Genomic DNA, 22,344 nt, shown 5'->3' with positions numbered 1-22,344 from the left:
CCCCATTTCTCGGTGTATATACGCGTTGAGGTTCTCAACCTATGAGGACTATGTTCAGAAATTCAGAATTCTTGCTGGTTGGCAAGTAAGTATTTATGTGGCCTTAATAACCCTCCGGAGTTAGTCACACCTTGAGTCCTGAACAACACCATCGTCCTAGCTACGTCTATGAGACAGCCTCACCAGTGTTTAGTGTTGCGGTGACGTCTGTGAGACAACGTCACCAGTGTTTAGTGTTGCGGTGACGTCTGTGAGACAACGTCACCAGTGTTTAGTGTTGCGGTGACGTCTGTGAGACAACGTCACCAGTGTTTAGTGTTGCGGTGACGTCTGTGAGACAACGTCACCAGTGTTTAGTGTTGCGGTGACGTCTATGGGACAATGTCACCAGTGTTTAGTGTTGCGGTGACGTCTGTGAGACAATGTCACCAGTGCTTAGTGTTGCGGTGACGTCTGTGAGACAATGTCACCAGTGCTTAGTGTTGCGGTGACGTCTGTGAGACAATGTCACCAGTGTTTAGTGTTGCGGTGACGTCTGTGAGACAACGTCACCAGTGTTTAGTGTTGCGGTGACGTCCTTGTTCATTGTTTACTTGGAAGTAGCTCTAAACATAATTCGTTTTATGTTCAATTTGTGTTTTAGAGAACTTCCATTCAAGGTTTTTGTCATTTTTGTGTTATATAACCAATTGTTATGACTATGCCAGGCACATCTGACAAAAAACTAAAGTTCAAGTACAGATGAGGCATTGGAAGTTTACCTCACGCAAACTTCAGAATTGGTATCTTATGTAAAATTTTTAATTATTATCTCATATAAATATTGAAATTATTATTTCATGAAAACATTTAATAAATTATGTTTTCTCTTCCTTGAGAACAAAATCAGGTTCAAGTAAGTGAGAGAAGTCGGCTCTGTGATCACTCACTACTCGACACGGTAAACATTCTATACATAAAACATATATATACCTGGATGATAATATATGTCATAGAGAGCGTGGCTGGCAGTTTATCTTCCCTGGTCAACACTACTATGGAGAAGTTGCACTCTCTCTCTCTCTCTCTCTCTCTCTTCCTCTCTCTCTCTCTCTCTCTCTCTCTCTCTCTCTCTCTCTCCTCTCTCTCTCTCTCTCTCTCTCTCTCTCTCTCTCTCTCTCTCTCTCTCTCTCTCCCTCTCACTCTCTCTCTCTCTCTCTCTCTCTCTCTCTCTCTCTCTCTCTCTCTCTCTCTCTCTCTCTCTCTCTCTCTCTCTCCTCTCTCTCTCTCTCTCTCTCTCTCTCTCTCTCCTCTCTCTCTCTCTCTCTCTCTCTCTCTCTCTCACAGAGGTTGGTCATTATAGGAGGCTCTCAAGGTGGCCACTGTAGAACCGATGTTTCTAAATGTGAATCGGAGTTGTCTAATGCGACCTTGTAGGGCACCTCCCCACCAACAATCATCGTCAGAGTAGTCAGTTCACAGAAGTTTTTATCTCAAAGGGCTAGTATAGGCTGAAGCTTCTTTTATGGCACGTATTCGGCAAGTTTGCAAATATGAAGGAGAAGAGATTTCCTAAAACACCATTTGCTTAACATCTAATTTACTGAACACACAACGGGAACAAATTACGTTCACATGGAATTGGGTGATAAATGACTACTACGGAATGTGCTATTAGCAAAAGTGAGCGTCGACTGTGTCCCCAGGCCACAGACAATTTGGGCAATTAGGAGCTCAAAATGATGCTATGGAATAATTTGGGCATTCATGTAACTCACATATGTTGTAAAACTCCTTCACAACATCGTGGGTAAACGAGAACTGTTATCTGTGTAAAAAGATGTATAAAACCATCTATATAACGATATGTATATATATATATATATATATATATATATATATATATATATAATATATATATATATATATATCTATATATATAATATATATATATATATATATAATGGGTCTTCCGAAGTCCATAAGCAATCCAGCTGGGATCGCCCCATTGCCGACCAAGAAGCCGCGACTTTGCTAGAAGCTGCGACAACACCACATGACACTGCCCGACTTAGAGCTGTAGCAGCTCCCCATGCAGGTGACTTCCTATTAGCAACCACAATGTCAGCATCCCGCACCCGTTTCACACCGCAGGCCGTCCGATTTGCCATGGCTCTCCGCCTAGCTGCCCCAATCCACACCGAATACAGGTGTATTTGCGGCGAGGTAGTGGCTGACAAGAAGGGACGGAATGGCCTTCTCTACCAAAGGACAGGATATATATATATAATATATATATATATATATATATATATATATAATATATATATATATATATATATATATATATATATATATATTATATAAAACCGCATATTCAGTATTTACTATCTTCTGATTTAGGGCTTCTATCTCTCTAACTATTTTCTTAGCATCAGGACTTAGCTGAAATAGGAGTTCTCCAAACTCATTTTCGTAGTTTCAAGGTGAAAAAAGCGTGAATTACTATAGAATGTATTTCACTTATTTATACAATTTGCACAACGTTTCGAACCTCCGTGGTGCATTCTCAAGTGAAAAGAATTTTCAGAACTGGTTGACTTATACCTGCACTGGGTCAGGTGATAAGACAATAAAGGTAAAAACATGGGGGATACATAAGGGATAATGGAGGATGAAGCACATAACAACATAAGAATAACGGTAACTGCGGAAGGCCTATTGGCCAATTTCGCAGCCTTAGGAGCTGCCTTTTCGAGGCAGCTCCTATCTACATACAAAGATTAATCAGGTGTAATTGTCCTGTTATGTTGAACAGTGTCTTCTGTGTTGAAATTGAAATTGAAATTGAAATAAGTTTATTGAGGTAAAATACACACAAAGGGATGAGGTAGCTCAAGCTATTCTCACCCCATTCAGTACAACGTGTTAATATATACATAGACACACATCACAAATAAACACATTACCAAACATTCTGAGAGGTAAACATATACATTTCCTCCTTCACAGTAGTATGGTATCAGACGTACACACAAATACTTTTATGACCTAGGTATACTGTATAGACAATTTGCAATACACCTGCAGATAATTCAACAAAATATTACAATCTTGGTGCAAATTCTTATATCTCTCAAGAATATCATCAACCTTTCCGTTGTGACACATCCAGGCTATTTGTTCAGGAACAGTCCTTATCTCAGTGTTTCTATATACATTAATCAACGGACAATCAAGAATATAATGGGCAAGGGTGTGAGACCTTAACATACCACATAGTTTACACTTCGTGTCATTATCATGAACATCTATCCCATATTCCCAGTAATATTTGTACCCAAGCCTGAGCCGCATGTACACAGAGTCACTCCAAGCATTTCTCCTTTTACCATAAGTGAAATGGGTGTTTTGACTCACATACATGTAGTGTTGCATAGTTTGACTACTCTCATACATTATCTCTCTCCTCTCCACTCCCGCCTGTGCCTGAATATTTCTGATTTTGCTTCTTATTTGTCTCATTGTGAATTCACATTCATGTCAACTTGTGGTCTTGATGTGGCACGTTTGGCCAGTCATCCGCCACCTCGTTTGGCACTATTCCAACATGAGATGGAATCCACATGAATTTCACACTATAACCTTTCAGCTGTATCTCAGTTATTCTTCTCTTACAGTCCTCCACTATAGACATGAAGACTGGGTTTCGACTGTTTAAGGACTCCAGTGCTCCTCGGCTATCAACAAATACAAAAACATTTTGTCGTCATGACTACTTCCTCCAAACACGCCAGAACGGCCTGCAGTTCAGCTTGTGTGGATGATATATAATTACTAAGCCGGAGTTCAATTATCCTGTCCACAGTCCCAAACTCCGTATAATCCCTTATTAGGACACCACACCCGGCCCTGCCATCCTCCGCCACCGACCCGTCGCAATATACATGTAAACTGTTGCCTCTTGGTAACCGAGATATCATGCTTCCATACATACACCGTAATTGTCCCGGTTCATGATGAATCTTTTTCACCTTGAGGGGTACAATTTCGACGTCTATTTTCTGTACTTTCCAGGGACAGACATATTACACTGTCGGGAGGGTTTACAGCAGTCAAGTACGTCGTATTCCCTGAGGTCATGAGCTAATCCCCTCGTGTAGCGTGTCTCCCTCAGTTTCCTGGAAGTGTGTACGTCACTCAAGCAGGTCTGAACGCTCTCAAACAGCTTATCCCCTCCTTTTCCTCCGCATCAAACGAATAGATACTCTAGTGTTAATGTCACGGACTCTATCACACACACTCTGTAAATTTTTCCATTCTCATTATTTCAATCATTGCATTTCTTTGACATCCAAGAATAATCCTCATAGCCTCGTTCTGTATCAGCTCTATTCTTTGAATTCTGCCTTGGCCTGTGTAAGACAATACGGGTGCTGCGAATTCTATCAGGGACCGAACAGTGCTTATGTATAACATCCGTAAGATAGGTACCCCAACACCTTTACCAAAAAAATCCAGTGCTTTTAGAGGATGCAGACGGGCTTTACATAAGGTGCTGATATGATTTATTTCAGCATTTTTACTCTCACATGTGTATCCAACATACATGCCCAGATACTTGTACTTCTGTACACGGCTCAGTTCCACACCATTTAGAGTAAGTGTTATATTTCTTCGTTTCCTATACTCGTATTTGGTTTTATCTGCATTTATAACTAAGCCTAACTTGTGACAGGTTGTACCAAGTATGTTAAGAGCAGTTTGAATTTTGTTCCAGAAGTGCCTTGTATAAGAATGTCATCAGCATATATGATCGTCGTGACCCCTGGAGATACATCTCTGATGCTAATCTGTTCATTAATACATTGAATAAGGTGGGACTTAATGCTCCCCCTTGTGGGGTACCTAACTGAAACCTCCGTTCCTCAGACATGTATCCCTGGTAATACACCTGACCTTTCTGCCTTGTAGATAATCCCTTATCCAGTGTAGCAATCTCCCTGTTATTCCCAGATTGGTTAATTCGTATAAGATTATTTCCCCATTGGCTTTATCAAATGCTCCTTGTAGATCAACAAAAACTCTACAATTGTCATCCACATTAGTCAAACACTTTAAGAGACTCTTCTGTGTTGGCATCGTTATGTTCTGGTCTTGTCTTTACTCTCATGGTAGGTAGAGTAAATAGTTCCGTGATTTTGGTGTTCATGGTAGGTTGTTCTATTCTTATGTGAATTGCTTCAAGAATTTGGAATCTTTTTGCATCTTGGGTTTTGTCTATTATACAGATATTTTTGTTCAACATTTCTCTTGTTAGAGTGATGTCATGGGCTTGTCTCATGTGATTTTTGGGGGCACCGGATTGAAGATGACATGTCAAACGCCTCGTCAGCTTGGTCGACGTCATACCTATGTACTTAGATTGAAAGTTACATCTTTCGTTGAGGGCAAGTGTACATGTATGCAACGCTTGACTGCTGTAGAGGGTTCTCCATCGGCTTCGGCCTGTTTTTGTTAAGGAGTTCGGAAGTTTTCTTGGTTTTGTAGAATATGATCAGGGCCCTGATCAGGTTCTGGTTTTATAGAATATTATCTGGAATATGTAGATCCTGATCATATTAGCACGATCGACATAAGCGTTGACAACACTCCTCTTGTACCTGTCTGGGCAGTCACTCTTGGCATTGAAGCACATTCCTATGTTGGTTTCCTTATTGTAGACTGCAGTCTACACTAAGGAAACCAACATAGGAATGTACTGTAGACTGCAGTCTACACTGAAGTCTTCCTTAGTGTAGACTGCAGTCTACGCTAAGGAAACCAACATAGGAATGTGCCTCAATGCCAAGAGTGACTGCCCAGACAGGTATAAGAGGAGTGTTGTCAACGCTTATGTCGGCCCGTACTCTCAGCCACAGCTCAGATTGGAAGCAAGTCGATGAAGAACTCTGTAGGGTAAGGAAGGTCCTAGTCAACAACGGCTTTTCTAACGGTTTCGTTGAAGACATCATAAATAGAAATGTGAAACGCCATTCAAGCTCTTGAAGAGTCAACCAACACAACACTTGTACCCCTATTAGACTATTTTACAGGATCTTCTTTTCGACGGCTCATACAGCAGTGGAAAGGGTCTTGAAGGATATTGTTAATAGGAACGTTTTCCCTACAGACAGAAATCAGAAAATACAGTTGACAATATATTATAAAACCAAAAAAAAAAAACGGCCAATCTACTCATGAAAAACTCTCCTAGGACCAAGCAGAACGCCTTAAAGGAGACCAACGTCGTCTATCTTTTAAATGCCCACTTGGAGACTGTAAGCCCCAAAGAACTCAATATATAGGCAAGACAACAACGTCTCTTTCCAGGCGATTAACAATGCATAAGCAACAGAACTCCATCAAAGAACATATAATCTCCCCTCACAACCAGACCAACACCAGAGAAATCTTAAGAAACAACACAGAAATACTCGATAGGTACATTGATAGCAGGCGGCTCGACATCAGTGAGGCATTACACATCAAAAAGTCAACACCAGCAGCTAACAGCCAATTAATGCACAACTATATTCTTCCCAGTTCAAGACCCTGAACCAATATGGAAGCAGCAAGAGGAAGTATGGGCCAATAGGCCTTCTGCAGTTCTCTTATCCAATTTATACCCATTGTTCTGTGTTCTGACTTGTGTTTGTTATAAGTTTGCTCACCTCACTCAAAATGAGTATAAGTTTGATGAATCTGTGTGTAAATTAAGTCTTTGAAAATGTAATAAACATTATGAAACGCGTTCAGGCGTCAGACAATTAAAAAAATAATTTTGGAGAACTGATATTTGTATTACCCCGACAGTGAAGAAAAACATAGGAAATATTGAGAAAATTCGTGTTAGAATTATTAATCTTACCTTTACGGTCATATTCAACAACATATGTTTACAAGAAATACTGCTACCAATATATATATATATATATATATATATATATATATATATATATATATATATATATATATATATATATATATATATATATGACAATGTCAGATCACGGAGGAAAAATGAAACAGGAATTTCCTTAAGTACCTTCGTATATTAATACATCTTCAGAAGGAGTCCATGTATTAATATACGAAAGTACTTAAGGAAATTCCTGTTTCATTTTTCCTCCGTGGTCTGACATTGTCACATTTTTAATCACGTGTTTATTTTCGTGATATACACACACACACACATATATATATATATATATATATATATATATATATAATATATATATATATATATATATATATAATATAATATATTATAATATATATATATATTATATACATATATATATATATTGGTAAAATTAACGAAAAAAAAAAATACTAATAATATTGTCAATGTAGTTAATAACAATCCAATTAATAATAATGTTGACATTAATCACAACCACAGCAAACATAGTAGTAATTGCTCATCGGAATTTTTTTTTTTTTTAAATATTCATGTCATGAATTTTATACTAACAATAATTAAACCCCTTAAAAAAATTCATATTTATTCATTTATTTTTTTCCTCAGGTTCCAGTAGAAAGGTTGTTGAGATGGAGGAGGCTCCTGGCGACGGCACTGGAGGCGGCGATGGTGGCGGTATCGTCAGCGGCATCAGGCTTGGACGAGGCATGGTTGGCGGGGGTCATGTGGTGGGGGTCGGCGGCGTGGTTGGGGTGGGCGGCGTGGTGGGTGTCGCCGGTGTGGTGGGGGCCAGGTGCTCCGTAGACAATGGTTCCTTCAGCTCCTGCAACGGTGACCTTCTGACCACTACCTCCAGAGATTTTCTGGGACCCCGCAGCAAACCGGTGAGTCAGCGGTCTGGCTCGGTAACTCGGTAACTATTGCTGGTAAACTGAATATGTCAGACACTATAACTTGCAAACTGGGTACGTCAGGAACTATAGCCGGTAAACTGGATAGATCAGGAACAATAGCCAGTAAACTGGGTATGCCGGATACTAGAGCCGGTTAACTCCAGAGTTCAATTATCCCCTACGTAAAGGGAAGCAATCCTAGCATCACCAATTTAACAGTAATGGTAACAAGCCATTCAGGCTTGTTCGCATTTGTGTTCCTCACGTGTGCCCTAAAGAATGAGATGATTTGATAAAACACTATGCCCCATGATTACCATCAGAGTGCTGGCGGGATGATGGGGAAATATCCTCGGCTACCATCATCTTTTGTCCGGTCGAGTGGTCAAGGTGTCACCAGCTGTATTGTGCTCCAGGCAGTATGGGTTCGAGTCACTTCTGGGATGTGAGTTTTCGGTTGCATATATGCCTGGGGACCATTTATGCTTGTTCGCATATATATATATATATATATATATATATATATATATATATATATATATATATATATATATATATAATATATATATATTTCTTTTTTTTGTGAGGGTACCACCTATGGTACCAATGTGGGGACCCATAGCCTCGGAGAAGAAAATAAAAAGTATTCAGAGGAGACCTTGTGGTTTCTCACTGAACACTAATATTATCTTCTCCTACCACCCCCATTCTTTTGTATGTACACATATATATTTACTTTATTTGAACTTTTTATTTATATATATATATATATATATATATTATATATATATATATATATATATACTATATATATATATATATATATATATATATATATATATATATATATATATGTCGTACCTAGTAGCCAGTACGCACTTCTCAGCCTACTATGCAAGGCCAAATTTGCCTAATAAGCCAAGTTTTCCTGAATTAATATATTTTCTCTAATTTTTTTTTATGAAATGATAAAGCTACCCATTTCATTATGTATGAGGTCAATTTTTTTTTATTGGAGTTAAAATTAACGTAGATATATGACCGAACCTAACCAACCCTACCTAACCTATCTTTATAGGTTAGGTTAGGTTAGGTAGCCGAAAAAGTTAGGTTAGGTTAGGTTAGGTAGGTTAGGTAGTCGAAAAACAATTAATTCATGAAAACTTGGCTTATTAGGCAAATTTGGTCTTGCATAGTAGGCTGAGAAGTGCGTTCTGGCTACTAGGTACGACATATATATATATATATATATATTATATATATATATATATATATATATATATATATATATATATATATATATATATATATATTATATATATATTATATATATATATATTGTCAATGTAATCTCTCTAGGAAGGAGATTAGGCTTGCTCCATCGTCGCTCATTCTACCACACCACGTCTACATATTCAAGAATTACAGCGACAACAACAACTAGTGCTCATACGTCTAGACAGTGTACCACCAGGCTACCTTCCCCAGGGCCTGTCAGCCCACCGCACCTGGTGACGGCTCCAGGATCACGCCACTGGCTGGTAACAAGCAAGCCGATTGTTTGTACATTCTGGCTCCTAGTTATCGCTACACCAGCGCCACCTGGACGGCCGTTTTTCCATATAAATAGAAGCCGGCCCACCTCCATCAGCCGAATACTCTCTCGTGCTCAGGCTGTCAGACCAACCCTCAGACTACCTGGCGTGGTGATAGATCTACACAGTCTAGCATACAGTATTTTCAAGCACCAATTTTATTTCATGTTCTGTAACGTAACGTTAAATTGATTGATTGATTGTTTTGCACCCTGTGAATAAGGGTCAAGTTTTTATGCAGCTATTTTCGGTTTGAGATTTGTCTAATTGAATTTTTCATATTTAAGTATTTAAATTTTCCATTCCCTATGTTTTATCCTGTAATTATTACACCGTAAAGAAGTCAACATTGCAGTTTTATTTTAATTTGTTTTCACTTTTTTTATATGTTCGTGGCATTCCATCTGCCCTAAACCACTGCACTTAGTGATTTTACTGTATCAATATTATACATGCATACATATATTATATACTATATATATATTAGGGAATAAATGGAGGGACGAAGCACATACAGAGATTAATCAGATGTATTAGGCCTGTTATGTTGAACTGTGTCTTCTATGTTGGCATCGTTATATTCTGGTCTTGTCCTTACTCTCATGGTGGGTAGAGTAAATAGTTCTGTGATTTGGGTGTTCATGGTAGGTTGTTCTATTCTTATGTGAATTGCTTCAAGAATTTGTTAACTTTTTACATCATGAGTTTTTTCTATTATACAGGTAATTGGTTAAACATTTCTCTTGTTAGAGTGATGTCATGGGCTTGTCTCGTGTGATTCCTAGGGGCACCGGATTGAAGATGGCATGTCAAACGCCTCGTCAGCTTGGTCGAAGTCATACCTATGTACTTAGATTGAAGGTTACATCCTTCGTGGGGGCAAGCGTACATGTATACAACGCTTGACTGCTGTAGAGGTTTCTCCGTCGGATTCGGGCTGTTTTTGATAAGGATGTCGGAAGTCTTCTTGGTTTTGTAGAATATAATCAGGTCTTTGTTTTGTTTAATAATAGGTGAATTAGCCGAAAACGCGTTAAGCATTCTCTATTTTTCACATGTGGTTATTCTGCATACTTGAATAAGTGTTTTTGTGATCATTGTTGCATATATATATATATATATATATATATATATATATATATATATATATATATATATATATATATATATATATATATATATATATATATATATATATATATATATATATATATAGGGAAGGGAGTACCACCTCTGGCTGGAAGAAGGGGGACCCATAGCCTCGGAGGAAACCACACATAACGCATTGGAGGGAATGTGTATTCCCTCTAATACAGTTTCTGTGTGCTTTTCTCCTACCACCCCCTTCCCTTTTTTTTTCCTTTATTGTGTATTTAAAGGTTACAAAACATACAAGACAAATGCCTAAAGGTTATGGATCTCTTGAAGCTCCTCCGCTTCTGGACAGGAACCGAGGACGCAGCAAGCATTTCCCCTCTGGATCGCCACACTGAGACGCTGAAATAAAAAACTGGAAGCCCTTGGGTCTCTGGTGACGTCAATGAGCTTGGACCCCAATTCCTTGAGAAATCCCAAGGCACTCTTGCCCCAGGGGCCATGCGTCTCAGACGCTATGGGAACAAAGAGGTATTGACCTTCCAGTCACCTGTACTTGAGTGATTTTGCTGTTTCCCTGTGGTTCGCCGCCCCACCTGCTTGATCAGCTCCGAAGTGTACATAGGTGTCAGCCAGGGTGGATACACATGTGTAGTCCCACACCAAACTGTCTACCCTCCTTCCATGAGTATATGGTGATGCCATCAGGGCGAAGTGCTGGGAAATCCGGGGTTTGGACCCCTGGGATGCGAGGTTCTCTCTCCGCTGGGCACCCAGCTGAGACGAGGCTTCTCTTGATGATGTCATTGACCTCGTTGTGTCTTGCATGCCAGCCCTTTGTGCTTCTGCAATGCAACCCATGCAGTCCGTATTGGTCTGCTTCCACCCTGTTGCAAATACACTTGTATTCAGTGTGAATTGGGGCACCAAGGCGGAGGGCCACTGCTACACGAAGGGATTCTGGATCTAGGCGCGTGCCCATTGCAGACATGGGTACTGCCAGGAGGAAGTCTCCTGCATGGGGGGCACGCACTGCTCTGAGGCGGGCTTTCTCCTTGTCTGATGTTTGCGACGCTTAGCATGGCATCAGCTACTTTTTCCACTAGAGGGTGGTCCCAGCCGGACTGTTTGTGTTGTTTTGTTGGCTCTATAATGGTTGCTGGGGCTGCAAGAACATTCCACTGATTTGAACATTCAGTGAAAGCAGGATCGTGTATTCCTGCTGAATCTCTCAGGGTTGCAGGTAAAATATCACTGACGAGGTCGTGCGATGCATGAGAGGAGGAAAGGAAGGCTGGTAGAGCAATTTGGGAGGCTGTGCGGACACCAAGGCCGCCGAGTCTTACAGGAAGGGTTGCTTGCTCCCACTGAGAGTCGTCCAATGGCAGGTTCAGGACTTTCACCAGCATGGACCTCAGAAGGGTGTCATACACATTAACTTAGGGCTGCTGTAGGATGGAGAACATCTCAGAAAGTAGGTCAATTTAGGGAGAGACAGGCATCTTGTAAGGAGAAAGAGAGCATCATGGGCATCAATCTTGTGAATCCTGTCCTGCATTCTCTTTAGGTCAGTGATTTTTGCAGCCAGGACCTCCTCGATTGCTCGTGGGCCAATGGGGGCACCCAGGAGAGTGCAGTCCGGTGGCTCGACAACGAGAATGTCTGGAAGAGCATTTTGTATTTGCCCAGTGATGTCTGGGTTGCGGGAGATTATTTCACATTTGGATGCATTGAGAATGAGGCCTAACGCTGCTCCCTGCTCCTGGATTTTCCTTATATCCCCCAAAATGGTTTCCGGAGTTCCAGCTAGAGTGCCATCATCCAGGTACCAGATGTTAGCTCGCTTGTCAGACTATCAGTGACCTCTTTGATAGCTAGGCAGAAAAGGAGGGGGGCCAAGGGGTCACCTTGTTGGACACCTTCACAGGAGTTTATTTCATGCTCCCCAAAAAGAAACTTAGAGTCCCCACTGTAGCACGATCGGATGAATGGGTAAAGGGGACGGAAATGGTTGTGTACAGCCCTGAGGACAGCGTCTCGTCTCACTTGATTGAAGGCATTTTTGAAGTCAAGCTTACTAGTGCCTTCTGGTCCGGGAGATCAACAATGTAAGCCCGCGCTGCATGTGCTGCAGCTTCACAACCTAGGGGAATCCCAAACCCGAGCTGATGAGGTTTCAGCAAGGTGGCTGCTTCCTGGCTGATAGATCTCACTGCAGCCTTAGCTACAAGGCGTCGGAGGGTGTTGCCAACGGCAATGGGCCTGATACCCCTATCCTTCTTCTTTAGAGCACAGAGTGCTGCTCCATAAAAGACAGGCCTGATATCCTCTGGGATGCCGCCAGCCAAACACATGTTGGAGAATCTGGTAAGTTCCACTAGAAGGTCCTTTGCAGCATCTCCAAGCACCGGGTTCAGCATTTGTAATCTATATATATATATATATATATATATATATATATATATATATATATATATATATATATATATATATATATATATATATATATATATATATATATATATATATATTATATATATATATATATATATATATATATATATATATATTATATTATATATATATATATATATATATATATTATATATATATATATATATATATATATATGCGAACAAGCCTGAATGGTCCCCAGGACTATATGCGAATGAAAACTCACAACCCCAGAAGTGACTCGAACCCATACTCCCAGAAGCAACGCAACTGGTAACTACAGGGCGCCTTAATCCGCTTGACCATCACGGCCGTCAAAAGGAAGTGATAGCCGAGGCTATTTGAGCCACTTCCCCGACGGCAACTCGGATGGTAATCTTGGGCATAGCATTTCACCAAATCACCTCATTCTTTGGGGCACACGTGAGGAACACAAATGCGAACAAGCCTGAATGGTCCCCAGGACTATATGCGAATGAAAACTCACACCCCAGAAGTGACTCGAACCCATACTCCCAGAAGCAACGCAACTGGTAACTACAGGGCGCCTTAATCCGCTTGACCATCACGGCCGTCAAAAGGAAGTGATAGCCGAGGCTATTTGAGCCACTTCCCGACGGCAACTCGGATGGTAATCTTGGGCATAGCATTTCACCAAATCACCTCATTCTTTGGGGCACACGTGAGGAACACAAATGCGAACAAGCCTGAATGGTCCCCAGGACTATATGCGAATGAAAACTCACACCCCAGAAGTGACTCGAACCCATACTCCCAGAAGCAACGCAACTGGTAACTACAGGGCGCCTTAATCCGCTTGACCATCACGGCCGTCAAAAGGAAGTGATAGCCGAGGCTATTTGAGCCACTTCCCCGACGGCAACTCGGATGGTAATCTTGGGCATAGCATTTCACCAAATCACCTCATTCTTTGGGGCACACGTGAGGAACACAAATGCGAACAAGCCTGAATGGTCCCCAGGACTATATGCGAATGAAAACTCACACCCCAGAAGTGACTCGAACCCATACTCCCAGAAGCAACGCAACTGGTAACTACAGGGCGCCTTAATCCGCTTGACCATCACGGCCGTCAAAAGGAAGTGATAGCCGAGGCTATTTGAGCCACTTCCCCGACGGCAACTCGGATGGTAATCTTGGGCATAGCATTTCACCAAATCACCTCATTCTTTGGGGCACACGTGAGGAACACAAATGCGAACAAGCCTGAATGGTCCCCAGGACTATATGCGAATGAAAACTCACACCCCAGAAGTGACTCGAACCCATACTCCCAGAAGCAACGCAACTGTAACTACAGGGCGCCTTAATCCGCTTGACCATCACGGCCGTCAAAAGGAAGTGATAGCCGAGGCTATTTGAGCCACTTCCCCGACGCAACTCGGATGGTAATCTTGGGCATAGCATTTCACCAAATCACCTCATTCTTTGGGGCACACGTGAGGAACACAAATGCGAACAAGCCTGAATGGTCCCCAGGACTATATGCGAATGAAAACTCACACCCCAGAAGTGACTCGAACCCATACTCCCAGAAGCAAACGCAACTGGTAACTACAGGGCGCCTTAATCCGCTTGACCATCACGGCCGTCAAAAGGAAGTGATAGCCGAGGCTATTTGAGCCACTTCCCCGACGGCAACTCGGATGGTAATCTTGGGCATAGCATTTCACCAAATCACCTCATTCTTTGGGGCACACGTGAGGAACACAAATGCGAACAAGCCTGAATGGTCCCCAGGACTATATGCGAATGAAAACTCACACCCCAGAAGTGACTCGAACCCATACTCCCAGAAGCAACGCAACTGGTAACTACAGGGCGCCTTAATCCGCTTGACCATCACGGCCGTCAAAAGGAAGTGATAGCCGAGGCTATTTGAGCCACTTCCCCGACGGCAACTCGGATGGTAATCTTGGGCATAGCATTTCACCAAATCACCTCATTCTTTGGGGCACACGTGAGGAACACAAATGCGAACAAGCCTGAATGGTCCCCAGGACTATATGCGAATGAAAACTCACACCCCAGAAGTGACTCGAACCCATACTCCCAGAAGCAACGCAACTGGTAACTACAGGGCGCCTTAATCCGCTTGACCATCACGGCCGTCAAAAGGAAGTGATAGCCGAGGCTATTTGAGCCACTTCCCCGACGGCAACTCGGATGGTAATCTTGAGCATAGCATTTCACCAAATCACCTCATTCTTTGGGGCACACGTGAGGAACACAAATGCGAACAAGCCTGAATGGTCCCCAGGACTATATGCGAATGAAAACTCACACCCCAGAAGTGACTCGAACCCATACTCCCAGAAGCAACGCAACTGGTAACTACAGGGCGCCTTAATCCGCTTGACCATCACGGCCGTCAAAAGGAAGTGATAGCCGAGGCTATTTGAGCCACTTCCCCGACGGCAACTCGGATGGTAATCTTGGGCATAGCATTTCACCAAATCACCTCATTCTTTGGGGCACAATTGAGGAACACAAATGCGAACAAGCCTGAATGGTCCCCAGGACTATATGCGAATGAAAACTCACACCCCAGAAGTGACTCGAACCCATACTCCCAGAAGCAACGCAACTGGTAACTACAGGGCGCCTTAATCCGCTTGACCATCACGGCCGTCAAAAGGAAGTGATAGCCGAGGCTATTTGAGCCACTTCCCCGACGGCAACTCGGATGGTAATCTTGGGCATAGCATTTCACCAAATCACCTCATTCTTTGGGGCACACGTGAGGAACACAAATGCGAACAAGCCTGAATGGTCCCCAGGACTATATGCGAATGAAAACTCACACCCCAGAAGTGACTCGAACCCATACTCCCAGAAGCAACGCAACTGGTAACTACAGGGCGCCTTAATCCGCTTGACCATCACGGCCGTCAAAAGGAAGTGATAGCCGAGGCTATTTGAGCCACTTCCCCGACGGCAACTCGGATGGTAATCTTGGGCATAGCATTTCACCAAATCACCTCATTCTTTGGGGCACACGTGAGGAACACAAATGCGAACAAGCCTGAATGGTCCCCAGGACTATATGCGAATGAAAACTCACACCCCAGAAGTGACTCGAACCCATACTCCCAGAAGCAACGCAAACTGGTAACTACAGGGTGCCTTAATCCGCTTGACCATCACGGCCGTCAAAAGGAAGTGATAGCCGAGGCTATTTGAGCCACTTCCCCGACGGCAACTCGGATGGTAATCTTGGGCATAGCATTTCACCAAATCACCGAGTTGCCGTCGGGGAAGTGGCTCAAATAGCCTCGGCTATCACTTCCTTTTGACGGCCGTGATGGTCAAGCGGATTAAGGCGCCCTGTAGTTACCAGTTGCGTTGCTTCTGGGAGTATGGGTTCGAGTCAATTCTGGGGTGTGAGTTTTCATTCGCATATAGTCCTGGGGACCATTCAGGCTTGTTCGCATTTGTGTTCCTCACGTGTGCCCCAAAGAATGAGGTGATTTGGTGAAATGCTATGCCCAAGATTACCATCCGAGTTGCCGTCGGGGAAGTGGCTCAAATAGCCTCGGCTATCACTTCCTTTTGACGGCCGTGATGGTCAAGCGGATTAAGGCGCCCTGTAGTTACCAGTTGCGTTGCTTCTGGGAGTATGGGTTCGAGTCACTTCTGGGGTGTGAGTTTTCATTCGCATATAGTCCTGGGGACCATTCAGGCTTGTTCGCATTTGTGTTCCTCACGTGTGCCCCAAAGAATGAGGTGATTTGGTGAAATGCTATGCCCAAGATTACCATCCGAGTTGCCGTCGGGGAAGTGGCTCAAATAGCCTCGGCTATCACTTCCTTTTGACGGCCGTGATGGTCAAGCGGATTAAGGCGCCCTGTAGTTACCAGTTGCGTTGCTTCTGGGAGTATGGGTTCGAGTCACATCTGGGGTGTGAGTTTTCATTCGCATATAGTCCTGGGGACCATTCAGGCTTGTTCGCATTTGTGTTCCTCACGTGTGCCCCAAAGAATGAGGTGATTTGGTGAAATGCTATGCCCAAGATTACCATCCGAGTTGCCGTCGGGGAAGTGGCTCAAATAGCCTCGGCTATCACTTCCTTTTGACGGCCGTGATGGTCAAGCGGATTAAGGCGCCCTGTAGTTACCAGTTGCGTTGCTTCTGGGAGTATGGGTTCGAGTCACTTCTGGGGTGTGAGTTTTCATTCGCATATAGTCCTGGGGACCATTCAGGCTTGTTCGCATTTGTGTTCCTCACGTGTGCCCCAAAGAATGAGGTGATTTGGTGAAATGCTATGCCCAAGATTACCATCCGAGTTGCCGTCGGGGAAGTGGCTCAAATAGCCTCGGCTATCACTTCCTTTTGACGGCCGTGATGGTCAAGCGGATTAAGGCGCCCTGTAGTTACCAGTTGCGTTGCTTCTGGGAGTATGGGTTCGAGTCACTTCTGGGGTGTGAGTTTTCATTCGCATATAGTCCTGGGGACCATTCAGGCTTGTTCGCATTTGTGTTCCTCACGTGTGCCCCAAAGAATGAGGTGATTTGGTGAAATGCTATGCCCAAGATTACCATCCGAGTTGCCGTCGGGGAAGTGGCTCAAATAGCCTCGGCTATCACTTCCTTTTGACGGCCGTGATGGTCAAGCGGATTAAGGCGCCCTGTAGTTACCAGTTGCGTTGCTTCTGGGAGTATGGGTTCGAGTCACTTCTGGGGTGTGAGTTTTCATTCACATATAGTCCTGGGGACCATTCAGGCTTGTTCGCATTTGTGTTCCTCACGTGTGCCCCAAAGAATGAGGTGATTTGGTGAAATGCTATGCCCAAGATTACCATCCGAGTTGCCGTCGGGGAAGTGGCTCAAATAGCCTCGGCTATCACTTCCTTTTGACGGCCGTGATGGTCAAGCGGATTAAGGCGCCCTGTAGTTACCAGTTGCGTTGCTTCTGGGAGTATGGGTTCGAGTCACTTCTGGGGTGTGAGTTTTCATTCATATATATATATATATATATATATATACATATATATATATATATGTATATATATATATATATTAGAAAAAATAAAGAGCAAAGGAGAAAACCTAGGCATTTTCTTTAAACTATTCAAGTGTAAAATTGGGCTTCTCAAATCTGTGTTGGGTGGAATTCATGTAATCAGACCCGCAGACAGCACTGTCCTCTTCTTGGGTCTAACGGAATGGACGAGATCCTCGGGAAGAAAATCTCGGGCCTCGCAAAATCTTGGAAAACCATTATATGGGCACACTAGAAACGATGAGGTCAGTGACATCATCAAGAGGAGCCTTGCCTCTGCCCAGTGTTCAGCAGAGAGAGAGCCCAATTATCTAATGTACCATAATTCTCCGGCCACAGCCTGTCGACTGGATGTAGTTACATTACGCCCATCAAGAGATGGTAAGCAATTAGCGAGGGACTATACTTGTGTGTGTGTGTCCATTTTGCCAGCCACTTAAATTACCCTCTGTGTCAGCCAAGTGGGAGCTATTGCCACAAAGAGAAAATGAGAATGCAAACAAGTACAAGGAAATAGATCACAGACTAAACTTTCTTCCTGTAGGAGCCGAGACGCTAGGTCTATGGGGAGAGTGTGCACGGAATTTTCCGAAGGACCTGGATTCCAAGCTCATTGAAAGAACAAGAGACCCCTAAAGCAGCAAGCGTTCTTTTCCAGCACCTCAGTGTTGCGATCCACGGGGGAAATGCTCACTGAATCTTTGGTTGTTATTATTTCATTAATTATGATCATAAAATAATTATTATTTCAGTATTACAATGTTATTAGTAATTATATTATTAATAAGGATAATATTATACTTATTATTGAGAAACTGTCTCCAGTTATTTTTATTAATGCTACTTGCATTGCTGTTTTTAATGTTTTGATATATTTTCATTTTGAAAATCTAATTACCAGAATTTTAATCTGTTCTTTAATTATTAGAAGAAGAATCTTACCAAGGTTGTTAATAATAATTGTTAAGAAAGGTACCTTTTAAATACCACATTCATCGTTACTACTGAATAATCCATTATTCAGACTACTGAATAATGTATGCTTTTGATGCGTGTGCTGAGCTGTGTGACTGAGTGCATAATTTATTCCGCACAGCTCATGAAGGTACACACACCACTTGCCTGTGTAAATGACTAGAGAACATATGGCAGAGAGAAGGTCAGTGTCTTGACCTCTAATCTTTTACATTCTGGGTTTGTCATGATAGACTGGGCTTTCATACAGTGTGTCCTCGTGTATGAACTACGGAGGATTTTACACATACAATTTAAACCTTTTCAACCCGTAGGAACGTAAGAGAATATGCTTTAACTTTTCAGGGAAGTTAAGACGGCGCTGACCATATTGGGAATAATATCAGATTAATGAGTTTGTCTTTCCTCAGGGCGATATGCTGGAGACCTTCCGGGGAGGTAGCACGACACTGCCCATCCTGGGAATACAACACCTTGCTGACGACACAGGCAGCCATGTGGTGCTTGAAGGTGGGTTAGGTGATGTTACGGCCACTGTGGGTCGCAACCGGGTTCTTTGCTAGGGGATCCAAAGTACTAGTGTCCGACCCCAAGTCGGTAGTGACTTTCAAGGAGAAGGCGTGCAAATAAAACATAAGGGGGAGGGGAGAGTTGAAAGGAATATGACACTTCATCTTTTATCAATATATTCATATATTATCACTTTCCCATCAACTAAAATAGAATCATTAACGAAGTATTACTACCCTGATCAACCCGTTCTCGCAAATTTAATAAGTCAATATTGACTTATTAAATATGTGCATAGGTGACATACTTAACATAATAGATACCCTTAAAAAGATTCATAGAAAACACCGACCTTACCTAACCTTGTTAGTATCCTAAGATAAGCATCTTATTGCTTCGTAATTACAATTATTACCTAACCTATAATAGGTATAGGTTAAGTAATAATTGTAATTACGAATCAATAAGATTCGTAATTACACGCACACACGCACACACAACTGTCGCTCTCATAAGACACTAAGCGCTCCTCGATGCTCATGCAATGCAGCCTTGTCAACTTCCGTGTTTCCTCAACACGCAGTACCGTCCTCAACCAGTATTGGAACACACCAACGAGTCTACCCTAGCCATGGGCCAGCCTATCTACAGTCTCACTAGGTGCGCCTTGTGAATGCCCACAATCACTCTCCAGCCTGGTGCTGGCAGAGAACATCAGCCTCGCGCTGCTGGGCCTCAACACGAACAAATACAAGGGTAGCGAACCCCTGGCAGGAGCTTCTTGCAACTAGCTAGTTACACTCCTCCGTAGCACCTCACTGTCGGTCGTCTCTTCCTCTAGCTAGTCCCGGCATACGCCGAATTCTGTCACTGCCACTTCATAGGCAGACAGCAGGTACTACTCAGTTCCTCTACGGCACCGTCTCACTGCTCATTTAAAGCAGATTTGAGTTGAGATATAATAGGGTGCCTTGGGTAGACTTACTGTCTTCGTACCACGGCAGCCCTACGTCGGTACTGGTGAAACTAGGACATACCACTTACGGACTCTGACATTGACATACAACTCATATCCCAATAGATGGCGCTGATTGCTAGGCGCCATATCACCAGAGGTCACCTACTGCGACTCATAGGTCTGACCAAGGCACGAATCTAGAGTCTTGCAGGTATCATAGTGCCACCACCAGATGGCGTCGTCCATTTTGTGGGAGTTTAGGGAGCAGATTCACAGATTACCTTAACGTCGCTGCTCAATGTTCCGACGATGGAGTCGGGTTCGTAACAGGTGAGTATGGTGGTGGTGCTTGAAAGTGGGTTAGGTGAGTACAGTGGTGGTGCTTGAAGGTGGGTTAGGTGAGTATAGTGGTGGTGCTTGAAGGTGGGTTAGGTGAGTACAGTGGTGATGCTTGAAGGTGGGTTAGGTGAGTATAGTGGTGGTGCTTGAAGGTGGGTTAGGTGAGTATAGTGGTGGTGCTGGTTGAATGTGGGTTGGAGAGTATAGTGGTGGTGGTGCTTGAAAATGGGATAGGTGAGTATAGTGGTGGTGCTTGAAGGTGGGTTAGGTGAGTATAATGGTGGTGGTTCTTGAAGGTGGGTTAGGTGAGTATAGTGATGGTGCATGAAGGTGGGTTAGTTAAGTACAGTGGTGGTCTTTGAAAGTGAGTAACGTGAGTATAGTGGTGGTGCTGGAAGATGAGTTAGGTAAGTACAGTGGTGGTCTTTGAAAGTGGGTAACGTGAGTATAGTGGTGGTGCTGGAAGGTGAGTTAGGTGGGTAAAGTGGTAATCCTTGATGATGGGTTAGGTGAGTATAGTTGTAGTGCTTGAAGGTGGGTTAGGTGAGTATAGTGGTGGTGCTTGAAGGTGGGTTAGGAGAGTATAGTTGTAGTGCTTGAGGAGGTTAGATGAGTATAGTGGTGGTGCTTGATGGTAGGTTAGGTGAGTAGAGTGGTGGTGCTTGAAGGTGGGTTAGGTGAGTATAATGGTGGTGCTTGATGGTGGGTTAGGGGACCATGGTGAAGGTGCTTGAAGGTGGGTTAAATGAGTATAGTGGGGGTGCTTGAAGGTGGGTTAGGTGAGTATAGTTGTGGTGCTTGAAGGTGAGATAGGTGAGTATAATGCTAGTGCTTGAAGGTGGGTTAGGTGAGTATAGTAGTGGTGCTTGATGGTGGGTTAGGAGAGTATAGTAGTGGTGCTCGAAGGTGAGTTAGATGAGTATAGTGGAGGCGGAGTTTGAAGGTGTGTTTGGTGAGTATAGTGGTGGTGATTGAAGGTGGGTTAGGTGAGTATAGTGGAGGTGCTTGAAGATGGTTTAAGTGAGTATAGTGGTGGTGCTTCAACATGGGTTAGGTGAGTATAATAATGGTGCTTAATGGTGGGTTAGGTGAGTATAATAGTGGTGATTGAAGGTGGGTTAGGTGAGTATAGTGGAGGTGGTGTTTGAAGGTGTGTTTGGTGAGAATAGTGGTGGTGCTTGAAGGTGAGTTAGGAGACTATAGTTGAGGTCGTGCTTGAAGGTGGGTTAGGTGAGTATAGTGGTGGTGCTTGAAAGTGAGATAGGTGAGTACAGTTGTGGTGCTTGAAGGTGGGTTAGGTGGGTATAGTGGTGGTGCTTGAAGGTGGGTTAGGTGAGTATATTGGTGGTGCTTAAAGGGGGGTTAGATTGAGAATAGTGGTGGTGCTTAAAGGTGGGTTAGATGAGAATAGTGGTGGTGCTTGAAGGTGGGTTAGGTGAGTATAGTGGTGGTGCTTGAAGGTGGGTTAGGAGAGCATAGTGGTAGTGGCGTTTGAAGTTGGGTTAGGAGAGTATAGTTGTAGTGTTTGAGGAAATTAGATGAGTATAGTGGTGGTGCTTG

At 43.1% G+C, this 22,344-nt stretch overlaps 1 protein-coding gene across 1 annotated transcript in view; it reads left to right on the top strand.

Moving 5' to 3' along the window:
* Window positions 1-22,344, top strand: part of LOC123756273 (uncharacterized PE-PGRS family protein PE_PGRS10-like) — a 246,406-nt gene that overhangs the window by 181,631 nt on the left and 42,431 nt on the right. Inside the window, exons 7-8 of the mRNA XM_069305676.1 lie at window positions 7,550-7,827; window positions 19,388-19,487. Of these exons, the coding sequence (XP_069161777.1) occupies window positions 7,550-7,827; window positions 19,388-19,487 (378 nt within the window). The remainder of the gene's footprint in view (window positions 1-7,549; window positions 7,828-19,387; window positions 19,488-22,344) is intronic.

Source organism: Procambarus clarkii, chromosome 56 (genome assembly GCF_040958095.1).
Source record: "Procambarus clarkii isolate CNS0578487 chromosome 56, FALCON_Pclarkii_2.0, whole genome shotgun sequence".
Lineage (NCBI taxonomy): Eukaryota > Metazoa > Arthropoda > Malacostraca > Decapoda > Cambaridae > Procambarus > Procambarus clarkii.
Note: the sequence above shows the minus strand (reverse complement) of the source record. Positions and strands in the feature narration are given on the sequence as shown.